The 12,823-nt window shown below is 48.2% G+C and overlaps 1 protein-coding gene across 1 annotated transcript; it reads right to left on the bottom strand.

Annotated features, from left to right (window-relative positions):
- Positions 1–3,784: 3,784 nt before the first annotated feature.
- On the bottom strand, positions 3,785–7,044 carry NFKBIA (NFKB inhibitor alpha). The gene is made up of 6 exons (XM_041760267.1): positions 6,703–7,044; positions 6,007–6,115; positions 5,457–5,667; positions 5,092–5,180; positions 4,700–4,960; positions 3,785–4,375 (listed from the first exon to the last, which is right to left on the bottom strand). The coding sequence occupies exons 1-6, from the start codon at positions 6,927–6,929 to the stop codon at positions 4,328–4,330; spliced, it is 945 nt and encodes a 314-aa protein (XP_041616201.1). The 5' UTR covers positions 6,930–7,044; the 3' UTR covers positions 3,785–4,327.
- Between the last annotated feature and the right edge of the window lie 5,779 nt (positions 7,045–12,823).

The following is a 12,823-nucleotide window of genomic DNA, read 5'->3' as shown; positions in this document are numbered from 1 at the left end:
CTTTCTGTGTGTCTCTCATGAATAAACAAATAAAAAATCTTTAAAAAACAAAACAAAAACCAAGTCATCCTTCAAATGCATTTCCCTCATGATTTTTTTTTCCTTTCTTGGCCTGTATTGTGTCAACCTCCTTCCTTATTACATTTACTTGTTTTGGCAGATTTGTTGGCCTTGGCCAACAGCACTCGGGATCCTGCCCTACTTTCCAGAAGGCTCGTGTTGCCTGATGCTGGATCATCCTCATATGTGACTGCAGAGGCGCTTGTCCTGATTTGTAGCGGTATGGGGTGGGGGCTGTGTGTGTGTGTGTGTGTGTGTATGTGTGTGTGTGTGTGTGTGTGCCAGCAAGCACGGACCTTAAATAAATAACATTTTATTCAAAATGTTATTCAGAATGATCTTCAGATCATTCTGGATCAGTAGCCCAGCCTTGTCTGGGAACTTGTTAAAAATGTAAGTGTCGGGCCAGCTGGGGACTGACTGAATCAGAAATTGCATTTCTACACCATCTCCAGGCCAACACACCCCGTTAGAGAAGCTCTGGTCTAAGGCATGCACATCATTTGCCATCAATTCAAAGGCTGGTAGCAAATTGTAGGCTCAGCTTTGGAATCCAGGATGACACATAAATGTAAAAATGAATAGCCTATCCCAGTTCATAAGTTCTGAGTACGGCTGTGTTCCCTGATACTTGTCAAAAGGATGCCATCAGTCACTTGGGAAATGGAATGAGAATAGATAGTACTGGCCTGGGGGGGCAAATAGCTAACAGGGGTGTAATCCCTTGTAAAGAGTAGTTCTAGGACTCCAGGAGGGTACTGCTTTGTGCAGAGCTGCGAAGTTGAGACTCATCTTATCTGCCTGCACTCAAGTGTTGCAGGCCCCTGACCTGAGCTCACAGCACACCCTGTGCTTTATTTTGCCCTCCTGTCTTACATGTGCTTATTCAGTTCCCTTTCCAACCTAAGCAAGGTGTTTTTGGAGGCAGAGGCTGTGGCTGGCTCCTCCGGGGGCTCTGGTCCCTGGCACAGGTCCTGGGGAATAACGGTGCTTCATAACGGGAATGAATGAATGAGTCTGAGAGTTCCACTTCTCTAGGAGGAAAACACATGGGGTGTGTGGGTTTACTCTATGTAATGCTCCCTTTAAATGGGGAGCCAACCTGGGATATTCTTGTCCAAGGACCAGGGTTGGGGAATGTTTCTTGGGCCTGTTTCTGACTGGCGTTCCACTCTGACCCTTCTTGCCGAAGGAAACTTCAACTGCACCTAAGGCAAGCGGATGAAAGGGGGGGAGGAAGGAGGGGGGTGTGAAGGAAGAACCCATCTCACTGACTCAGTTCTCACCCTCAGCACTTAATCACTTCCAGTAGCAACTGAGGTTTCACTGCAAATACCTCCAAGCACCCAGCCTCCCGTGCTTCCAGGCCCTACAGGGCAGCCCTCCAGTTGCTCAGACTGGAGTTTGTTTCCCTCTTTAAAGAAAAACCCTTCCTTATGGGAGGGACTTGGTACATGTGACCTATAAAGGAAATTTGTCCTGGGGATGAGGCAGGCAGAAGGAATCAAGGAACTAAATTCGAGGAAGTTGCTGACGTGACTTTTTATTTCCCTCCTTCTGCCATTTCCCTCTTTCCCAAGGCTCCCTTACTCCTACCTGTCCTGACAGGACCTTTGGCTTCTTGGAAGAAATCTGAGGGCAGAAAAGGCTCTCAGGCTGCTGCACTGTTTTCTTTGAAAACGTTTGTTCTTGTTTGCTTAGAAATCTTCCCAAGACTGACTCTGCAGATTAGAGTGTTTCGGTTCTAAAATTTTACTTTAGGGAATTCCAGGCTCCAGTCACCCAACTAGTGGCGTGAAGGAAAGAAAATAGGTTTCAGATAAAAAGAAGAGAAAGAAAGAAAGAAAGAAAGAAAGAAAGAAAGAAAGAAAGAAAGAAAGAAAGAAAGAAAGGTGAAGAAACAGGAAGACCCCAAGAGTAAGAAAATGGGTCCAGCGTTCTTGAGAGATTTATGCTGATAATGGAATCCACCCTTAAGGTGGAGGTCCTGATGAGCAGAAAAGCTGAGGCCTAGAAATGTGGGAGAGGCTGGGCCCAAATGGGTCAGAAGAAGCCCCTCCCTGCCATGACCATGGAAGGTGTTGCTTCTACACCAAAGCCAGTTACCAAGGAGCCTGAGGAAACCAGTGGGCCACATCCCTTTGCCCCATTTTTCCAAACTTCTCACAGAGCTGGAGTAAGGGTGACAAACAACTTGGCACAAATTCAGTACCATTAGAGGAGAGAGAGAGATGTGTGACTATGAAGTGCTAAGGGCATCACTCCAAATTTGGAAGCCAAGTTTCCAACCTGTGTTCGTTTGAATATGAGGTGATGGTTCTTCCCCCCACCACCCGTCTTACCTACCTCTTCTACCCATCAGCCGACAGAGCCGAACCTGGTCAACATTCATGTGTTAGATCACATAGCACCTGTGTTCATGGGCTCTGGGGTGCACAGGGAATTTCTGTGATGGGCCTGGAGCACTTTGAGAGAAGACAAAGCTGGTAGCGGGGCCACCACAGTGCTCGGCTCCAATGACTGAGGCTGCAGGAGGAAGACAGGGCTGGCTTTGATGGGTCACTCCAATCTACAATCAATATACGCTTTATATATTAAAAGAGCCACTACGTATTGGCTCCTTTTTGGTCTGAGAGGAAGGTGATCATCATGCTCACTGGATTTTGACAGCATTTATGGATCCGGAAACAGATAATGTAATGGCAATATTTTCTTAGGTGTAAGCCAAAGTACATGGATTGCATTTATATGCCATTCTGTATTTTATATAATGCCATGAACTTGGCTATACTACTCTTTCTACCTAGGCAAGAAATGTCTTTTAGGGATGAAAACATCAATACAGAGCATTTAAACTCAAATTTCACAAGCTCTTGACTTCTATTAGATTCAGTAGAATTAGCAGATGGACCGAGCTGGGGAAAAGACTCTTTAGGCCTTTAGTATCACTCACTACAGCTGGTAAAAATAGGTTGATTTAGAGGTGGAATGCAGTTAAAAGATATTAATCACCTGGAAACAAGGGCTGGAAGTTAACCACCTGCCTTTCCTGCAAGGTGACCCCAGACTGGACATTCTCTCTGGACTGGTTTCTTCCCCTTTGAAATACAGGATGTTGTGCAGTAGCTTGCATTTCTCTCTAGCACCATGTGCCTAGCACTCTGCTATGCTTTAGACGTGTGTTATCTTGTACAATCTTTAGAACAGCCCAGTTTATAAATTAAGAAATGAAGGCTCAAAGGTGGGTACTTGCTAATAAATGTTAGTGCGTTCCATTTCTGAGCTCATTCCTTAGGAACTTCTAGTATTATAGTTAAGAGCCTTCCCAGTAATATAAAATGTGATTTAAGCATAGTTCTCTTCATCAAAATAATTCCCTCAAGTGGAAGAGTCCTGGCATAGCTTAAACCAAGATGAAAGCAGATAACAATGGAGGATTCCAGCTGTAGGCCAAGAAGCCCCCCACCCCTACCCCACCCCCACCCCCTAAGAATGGTGGTTTCCTATCATCTTGCTAGAGCCTCCTCTCCCACGCACAGGGCCCTGGGGCTGCCGGCAAAGCCTGGCAGGGAGGCTGGCTTACACAGCGTGAGAAGCTGCTCTCTGAAAGGGCTTTGTAGCTGGCTGTGGTAAGCACTCCCACACAGCTCTACACCTCCCCAGAGGATCGGATGACTCTCAGGTTGGGAGCCCCATGGCAGCCCAAAGAGAATGATCACGATAATTCTGTTTGTAAAAATCTGTTTAATAAATACATGTCTTAGAAGTACCAAAATAATTACCAACAAAATACACAATGTACATCATTTACAGGGGGGTAAACACAAACCTTGGCAGGTAGTGACTTTTAACCCCACACCGCCCCCCCCCAAAGGTTTAATGACGCACCGGGTCATTACACCTGGTTGTCATGCATCCCACACTGGGCACAGCCACTGAATCTATGGTGATTCAATCAAAAAGCACAATGCGATGTAGTTCTTTTGTCACATTTTGCATAACCTCCTTCAGAAATCCCACAAAGGCAACTTTTGAACAAGGTTTTCTTTGAATTCCATTGATCTTGTCCTCCTTCCAAAGTTCACAAAAAATTACAAAATGAGGGCTGATCCACCATAGTAAATGTTTCTGGCTAGGGAATGTGAAGTGTGGTTTTAAGTACCCCCTTTTGATTTTTTTTCTTTTTTTTTCTTTTTTTTTTAGAAAAATAAAACTCTCTTTTTGTACAAATATACAAGTCCGTGTTCTTTTAGATATGTTTTGAAGCTCATAACGTCAAGCGCTGGCCTCCAAGCACACAGTCATCATAGGGCAGCTAAAAACAAGAGAAAAAAAAAGCCATGTTAAGCTTCCAGAGTTTTGTCAAAGGTACTGGGATAACGGTGAGGGCCATTATCAAGTACTCTTGGATTCCATTCTCCATAACCCAAGTATAAATTAACCTCAGGGGCAAAGGAAGTTTTTCTTTAATGCTCCTCTCCTTTAAAAAGAGCAAAAAATAAAGACACACTTTTGGGATACTCCTGGTCATGAACACTAAAGTGGGAGAACTTCATTGCATTGAACTCTTTGGATAAAGAGGAGCTCTAGGGGCCTGGGAGGGTACTGCTTTGTGCAGAGCAATGGAGTTGACACTCACCTCGTCCTCTGTGAACTCTGACTCTGTGTCATAGCTCTCCTCATCCTCACTCTCTGGCAGCATCTGAAGGTTTTCTAGGGTCAGCTGGCCCAGCTGCTGCTGTATCCGTGTGCTTGGGCGACCCCACGTGAGCTGGTACGGGGAGTAGCCCTGGTAGGTAACTCTGTTGACATCAGCCCCACACTTCAACAAAAGCGACACAAGGTCAGAATTCTGCAGGTCCACTGCAAGATGGAGGGCGGTTCGGCCATTACAGGGCTCCTGAAACCAAAAGGAATTTGAGATGTTTATGGTTGAGTTTGGAATTTCTACTTGCAACAACAACATGTGAAGTCTTATTGAGGAGGGCCTGGAGCCCCGATGCGTTCCATCTGGAGACATGAAGGACTCACCTGAGCATTGACATCAGCACCCAAAGACACCAGAAGCTCCACAATGCCCAAATAGCCATGGATAGAAGCTAAATGTAGACATGTGTGACCTAGAAGAACAATGAAGCAAATATAACCACTTGTTTCAACCCTCAGATCTCAAGCAGAACTTTCTTTTAGGGAATAAATTCTGAATTTGGAGAACCCAGAATCTGGGCTCTGAATGAACTTTATCAAGGCATGAAACAGACCTTTTGCATGCATATTTTCTCAACCTTTCAAGTATTCAGAGTTTCAGCTCTTGCCTGGACTCCTAACATTGGCCCACCTCTCCCTTCTCCATGTCACCTGCCTTCTGATGGGCAGGGTAGGGCAGGCAGACATACCATTGTAGTTGGTGGCCTGGAGGATGGAGTAGAGGTGCTGGGTCCTGCAAGTCTGAGTCAGGACTCCCACGCTGGCCAGGCAGCCTTGCTCACAGGCAAGGTGTAGGGGGGTATTTCCTCGAAAGTCTCGGAGCTCAGGATCACAGCCAGCTTCCAGAAGTGCCTCAGCAATTTCTGGTTGGTTGGTGATCACAGCCAAGTGGAGTGGAGTCTACAAACACAAGAGGGAATAGAAAGAGGGTAAGCCATGGCCCAAACTCAAGAGTCTGTCTTCCCTTGAACTCCGGAGATCTACTGGTTGTGGGTGCTGCTCCTCCCAGATAGGTATGAAGGGCAAGATAAATGCCAGAGGCCGCAGGTGGGCTTTCATCATAGGCCTCACCAAATCAATAGAATTTTCTTTATTCTCTAGGACGTTGGCCGATTCCAATGTAAAAGGTCAAGGTACATAATGCCCAGTGATTATTAATTTAGAAAGGATTGGGAGCAACTGAGCTAGATCCAACTTCATCAGTGGGTCAGAGGCACAGGGCTGGGCGAGCCGGCGCACCTGCTGCAGGTTGTTCTGGAAGTTGAGGAAGGCCAGGTCGCCCTTCACTTGGCGGACCACTTCCATGGTCAGGGCCTTCTCTTCATGGATGATGGCCAAGTGCAGGAACCTAAGGGGAAGAGAGGGAAAAACCCCCAGGGCTGGTGAGTGCATCGCGTGGGGCCCAGGGAGGCGCGGGCTGCGGGGGATTGCGCAAGGCCGGGGTTTCTGGAGGCCGAGGCCGCGGTGTTTTCCGCGAGGTTATTATGAGCTGAGTGTTCCTGGCAGGCGCCCAGGGACTTTCCGGGCCCCCTCCCTCCTCGGCGGGCGCCGGCCAGACCGCCCCGCCCTCCCGCCGGGCCGGAACGCCCTGTACTTCCCCTCCCGGCCCCGCGGCGCCCGCCCGCGGGGCAGGAGCTCCCGCCCCCCTTGTGCAAGCGGGGACTTCGCGTCCCCGCCGCCGCCCCGCCCCCGCCGACCCGGCAGGCACCGGACCGGGGCTGGGGGGTGGGGGGTGGGGGGTGCGCGCTGCACCGCAGAGCTGCTGCACCGCCAGCCCGGGATCCGACCCTGCTCTGCTGCCCGCAGCGCAGCCGGCAGCTTTGCACGGTCCCGGGGCCAGGGGTGTAGGGCGATCGGTGCCGACACCCTGGTCGGCTGCCGCCCCTCGGCCTCGCGCTGCAGGCCCGGCGTCCCCACCCGCCCCGAGACACTTACGAGTCTCCGTCCTCGGTGAGCTGCTGCTTCCAGGGCTCGGCGCCGCGCGGCGCCTCCTGCGGCTCGAGCCGGATCTCCCGCAGCTCCTTCACCAGCTGCTCGTACTCCTCGTCCTTCATGGAGTCCAGGCCGCTGTCGTGGCGGTCGTCCAGCAGCCGCTCCTTCTTGAGCGCGTCCCGGGGCCCCTCCATGGCCCAGTCCTGGGCGTGCTCGGCTTGCTGGAACATGGCGCGGGGAAGGCTCGGCGAGGCTGCCCAGGTGCGCTCGGCCGCGGGCTGCGCGCTCGCTGCCTCGCAGGGTCGGGATCGAGGACCGCCGGCTGCGACTCTTGTGGACTCGCCAGCGCCGCCGCGGCGCCCTATAAGCGCTGGCAGGGGATTTCTCCGGGGCGGGGTCAGGCGCGGGGAATTTCCAAGCCAGTCAGACCAGAAAAGAGAACTGGCCCCGTCCTCTGCTCGGGAGGGGGAGGAGGGGGAGAAGCCTAAACCCTGAGCCGGGTTCATCAGAGAAACTCCCGGCGATGAGCCACTGGGGTCATGTACAGGGAACTTTTTGATGAACGCTGAGCGGCTGGAAAGTCCTCCCGACCGAGGCCCCCTCCCCCGGTACTTCCCTGCAGCTCGCGCTCCGTAATCCCGTCCCTCTGCAAGCAGCCTTCTTTCCCTGGGGTTTCCCACGATCGATTCGATTTGGGGTCGTCGGCTGCTGAGATCCCAATGAACGCAGACCCGCCAGGCAGTTCCTCCTTGGGGTTTGCCAACCTTTCCGTTTCTTGATCTTTTGAAAACTCGAGTGGAAATGATGGCTGGACGTAGGGATTTGCTTCCCCAAACCTCTGCGGGGAAGGGCGCACTGGCGGGTTAGAAGGTCGCCGGCTGCCTCTGCCATCCTGCCAATGCCAGGCTCTTTGTGGCGCTGGGATACACGTAGCACTCCCTCGAGCCCCCCACCCCACCCCAACCAGGTAAAAGTTGTGCATGCTTTGGCATTGAAAGCCAAAAAGCTTTTGGCATTTTTTGGCATTAAAATGCTTGGACAACCCTCAAATCATTTCCTCGGGATTAACAGTCCTGTTGACTGGTGGAGAGGCAAGCACTCTGCCCTGTATTCAGCGAAAACGCTGAACAGGACCATACTTTTTTTCAGGGAAAGCAAGGTGTTAATCTTTGTAGTAGAGGTTGTAGCTAGCTGCCCTGCACGAACAAAATAATTATTGAGGTCATGTTTCCTGATTTGCACTGTGCTGCTGCAGAGCCTACTTCTGGGTACCCAGCCCGTGTCTTTCCAGAAGCATTTGGAAGAGGCTGAAGAATAGGTTGAGCACTGCCTTACCCAAGATTGGGCCTTAAGGATGGTTTAGATTGCAAAGCATCCTACAGAAGGCCACCCTCCCGCCAACCTAACATTACCCTCTTGCTGGCTCCCTGCTCTCCTGCCCCGGAGAGGGCAGCAGTTGGACCTCTCCAGGCGCTGTGCATAGCCCCTATGGGCTCCTCATCCTTTGGTTTCACCTGCAGAAATATAACTTACGTTCCCCACCCTACCCCCATTCTCCTAGCCAACCAGCCTCTAACAGAATTTTTCTATCTCTAGAATTGGTCCAGGCAAAATGAAGCAACTCAGGTCAGAGTTTTTCAGAACTAGCTCTAGGAAGCTTTATAGTTTTGCAGAAATTTCTGGTGATTATATTGCAATCATCTTAACTTGACTGGCCATATACTAACCAACCCTTTGCTCATCTCTTCTCCCTCCACTCCTCCGACTATCTGAATTTAGGGAACCGGGGTCGGGGGAGTGAGATAAAAAAATATAAGGGGGGAAAAAGCCCTAAAATCAAGAAATAAAACCTTCAGGATAGGGACGCCCGGGTGGCTCAGCTGTTGGATGCCTGCCTTCAGCTCAGGTCGTGATCCCGGGATCCGAGATCGAGTCCCACATCAGGCTCCTTGCAGGGAGCCTGCTTCTCCTTCTGTCTGTGTCTCTGCCTCTCCCTCTCAGTCTGTGTCTCTCATGAATAAATAAGTCTTAAAAAAAAAAAAAAAACAACAACCTTCAGGATAGTAATGATCACATGTTATAATGAAAACTTCCAAAGATAGACTCCATTGTCTCTGTAGGCATATAATATACAAACTATACAATTATTGAGGCAGGTCACAACAGCTATAAATAAATCTCAATTGCAGGCTCTACCTCTAATTAATTGCTTATTAATTTGGAGAGATCAGTTAACTTTGCTGTGGTGTACCGGCTTTTATAATAATATTGGATTTAACGTCATTTAAGGTTTCTCTCCAGCTTAAACATTTTATTACTTGTCCACAGATACATAATAACTGCCTCAGGGTGACCATGTCTCTTAGAAATATCACAGTATGTTTTTAGAAGGATTCCCAACACTTACTGCAATACACTGTTAGTTCTCAGAACTCCTCTTGTTAGATATAGTTCCTACTTTCCCAAAAAGAGACTGAAATGCAAAGAAATTTGCCTAGGCACCCGATGGCAGTTTATCTAATTTCTATTCCAACGTATCAATCATTGGACCAAAGCAGTTGTAGTATTAACACTTTTGAAAACACATCGTATAAATGAGGCTGAATGCACTGTAATCTTTGAAGACGATACTCAAAATATTTTCTAATCCAAGCATTAGGTAAAATAGAGGGCTGATGTTCCCCTATCTGGGAATATTCGTGTCTGGGGGGGAGGGGGGAGGGAGGAAGAAGAAAGAAGCAAAAGTTGTATTTTAAAGGCCCCATTTATCTACCTTAGAAGAGGATTTTTAGCTGCAGGTTTAAAAATGACCATTAAGAAAGAAAATCATGCATGAATAAAAATATCTATTTCAATAGCTTTTTTCCTTTTATTGCTTCAGGTTCCTGATGGACTTCAAGACCTGGTAGTCTTTATTCCTCATTGTGTAGTGTGACACCTAGTGGTAAGAGTCAGGCCCAGGCATTTCCTGATTTGTCATGAGGCTTTTGGAAATTTGGGGAGGCGCTGAGAGGCTTGATAACCTGTCCCTGTGGTAGGGATTCCCAAGGAGGTACCATATGATTTTCTGTCACCTAGGAGGCAGTTTTGAATGTGACCCAACGTGTTTTTCTCACTACCACATAGTGGTTTAAATCAACAAACGTTACAATTTGGATGATAAAGAACATACTTGGAAATTGGAAAACATGAGCAGCTGGGGCAAAAGAAAGCAGCTAAACTGATGATTGGTTTAGAAAGACATTTATGGACTCTTGGACATTTAGAGTTTGCCCGCCGACATTGTGAAGTTGTTAAAATCTTAGATGACTCATTTTTAAAATGTCATTTGGCTTTTTTTCTTTTTCATGCAAGAGACAGAAGAAAGAGTACATTAACGTCAAAGGGGTTTTATATTTTTGCTCAGGATGTAGCCATAAGGAATGACAGGATGGCCAGTGATGCTCAGTGGGCTTCACTCTGGGCAGGAGCACCCCTGTGGGGGAAGGAGCATTATCAGAGGCCTGAGGGAATGCAGGCCCTTCACACACCCCTCCTGAGAGGGAAATGCACAGTGTGGACTATACCTACTGTCTGAAGTGCCCAACGGCCTAGCAGCAGGGTACGTGGGCCAATATATTTGGCTTAACATCATGGATAGGGTGTCCTGTGCCAGTTGTCCTGGCCAATTAAACTAACATTATTTTAGCCCCAGCAACTTAAACTCCTGGAAAGGGCTACCTGTTGCTTGATACAGCCAAGTGGGGGAAAAGGGAGCCATGGCACAGTCCTGAAGTCAAGTACACCACTGGCAGCCCCACGGTGAAATTCTGCATTTATATTCTGCTTTTGATCCCAGGCCCTGTCTTTTTTCCTCCTCTGGTCATTATTAGCAAGCACCTCCATCCATCCCTTTCAGAACTTGGAGCCCCCAAGCTCTGGATCTCTCCTGAAGAAAGACCATTAAGACCTTCATTTGTCATGCCGTAAAAGGAACACTGTCAAGGCCTTCATGTGTTTCTTTTGCTACAAATTCTGCAAATTAACGGGGGAACAAAGCTTTAAAGGGTCTTAAGCGCAAATATCTACCTTTTAGGGGGCAGGCAGGCCCACAATGGAGTGAGGCCAACCAAGGGAACGAGTCCAAGGGGAATTGGTGGCCTCTCTAACAGACTAGACCCAGGAGAGCATGTCCCTCACACTCAGCTCAAACGATTGTCGTCAAGCAGCATTTGAAATTCGGTACTGATAGTCCACTGTTAAAAAAAAAAATTCAGAAAATGGATTTTGATGTGAAAATTGTAAAACATGAGAATCAAACAAAGTGCAGTTCTGCATCTTCTGGCTAAACTGAGCCCCCAGGCTTTGAGTTTACAACCTCTTATAAAAAAATATAAGGGGGAAAAAAGCTGACATATGATGTCTTTTTGGTGCTTTGGGGCAAGGCCCCAACCTTTGGCTCCCTTGGTATTCCAGGGTCTCTGTTCCTCTGTGGAATTGGAGGGGGCACCGAAGTGGTCTGTCCAGAAGGTTTGGCTTGCTCCTGGCAGGCAGGATTGCAATCAGAAGCTCTAAGCCCTGAAAAGAGCTCTGCCCCCCAAAGAACTTTCAAGCATTACACTGTCAAGCAAGTATAACCAATTTGACAAAGTTCTGATTTTTCCCACAAAGACTGTTAAGGTGTTTTTTTTTTTTTAATTATTTATTTTAAACTCCGTTTAATAAACATGTTGCTGGATTCCTGCTCTACTCCTGCCCCAACCACGTGCCCAGTCTGCCTGTTGGGTAACTGGCTGTCAGAGGGAGGCCTGCTCATGTCACTCTGGCCCAGATTCCTGGCTCTCCCTTTTCCTTTGTTTGTTGGCAGTAACCAAGCAATATCTATAGGTGTGTGGGGTTGTTCGTGTTCTGTTGTGTTCAGGGCGGAGTAGTTGGAGCAGGGAGATGGGGGTGGAAGCTTAACAGCACACGGCCTCCTTGGCATGCCAGTATATTTGCTATTTCGTCTGGGGTATAAATTCATTCTGAGTTTAGTCAGGGTATGAGGACGCTCAGCACTAGGGCAGTTCCATAGAAGAGCCTGGTACTTAGCAGGACATGGGACACGAATGTTAGGTGCTCCCTGTTCTCAGGCTCTAGAAGCAGGTGCAGGGCTCATGATCCCTCTCAGCATCAGAATTAAAATCTGCCACCAGAAACTATATGTGCACATTTTCCCCTCTCTGTGGTCTAAGGTCTTGGAAATGGTTTAGGACAGAGGTAAACAAGAGCCGTAGTCGCTAAAAGATGTGCTTCAGATTACAAATAGTTAAGAACTTTTATCCTTAGCCCCTTCTCCTAATCATGTGATAATATCTTTCCCAAGCCTCCTTTTAGAGCAGAGCCCCAGATTATGTGGCTAAGTATCAGAAATTGAGGTGAGTCTTGGAGGCTTATTTCTGAGGCTGTTAATGGGGGAGACCTAGAAAAATACTGATTCTGAGAGTTATTTTTAGGCTGATTTTTTTTTTTTTTAGGCTGATTTTTTAAGTACTCAAAGCAGATGAGAGATTAGGAAGGGTCACAAGCAGAAGCTGTGAGAAGGGAGAGGGGGAAATTGGCCTGGAACCTTTTTTCCTTTACTCCAGGTCCCCGCTGTCAGGGTCTAGTCTCATGACTGTGACATGTCCCTCTGGATAAGTCACTTAGCTTGGCTCAGGAATGCTCATTATTTCCTATATCCTAGGGCTGTTTGTAGGCTACAGTTTAGGGATGATTTTACCATGAACACTAGTATTTTCAGAAATCAAGGTTGATTAATGCATCACCGAATTTTTAAATGTTAATACCTGAAAATTGGGCCAATTTAGAGGAGCAGTTAAATAGCAGGGAGACAGAGAGGGGTGCCCCGAAATTCACTAATGAAAACCCAGGAGGCTAGGGCCTGTGGGTGGGGGTGACAGCATGACTGCAGGACTTGGATAATCATCCACATGAACACAATGATGGGGAGCCAACAGGGAAGGCTGAGTGGCCAATCACAGCGATGGCCCTGCCGCCTTAAAGGACCTGGATCCACCCCCACGTGGTCGGGGCATCGGGACAGGGAGGTACCGGCAAGGACAGGGACGCACATGAGATAGAAGGGGCTACGTTACAGGTCAGG

Source organism: Vulpes lagopus, chromosome 6 (assembly GCF_018345385.1).
Source record: "Vulpes lagopus strain Blue_001 chromosome 6, ASM1834538v1, whole genome shotgun sequence".
NCBI lineage: Eukaryota > Metazoa > Chordata > Mammalia > Carnivora > Canidae > Vulpes > Vulpes lagopus.
Note: the sequence above shows the minus strand (reverse complement) of the source record. Positions and strands in the feature narration are given on the sequence as shown.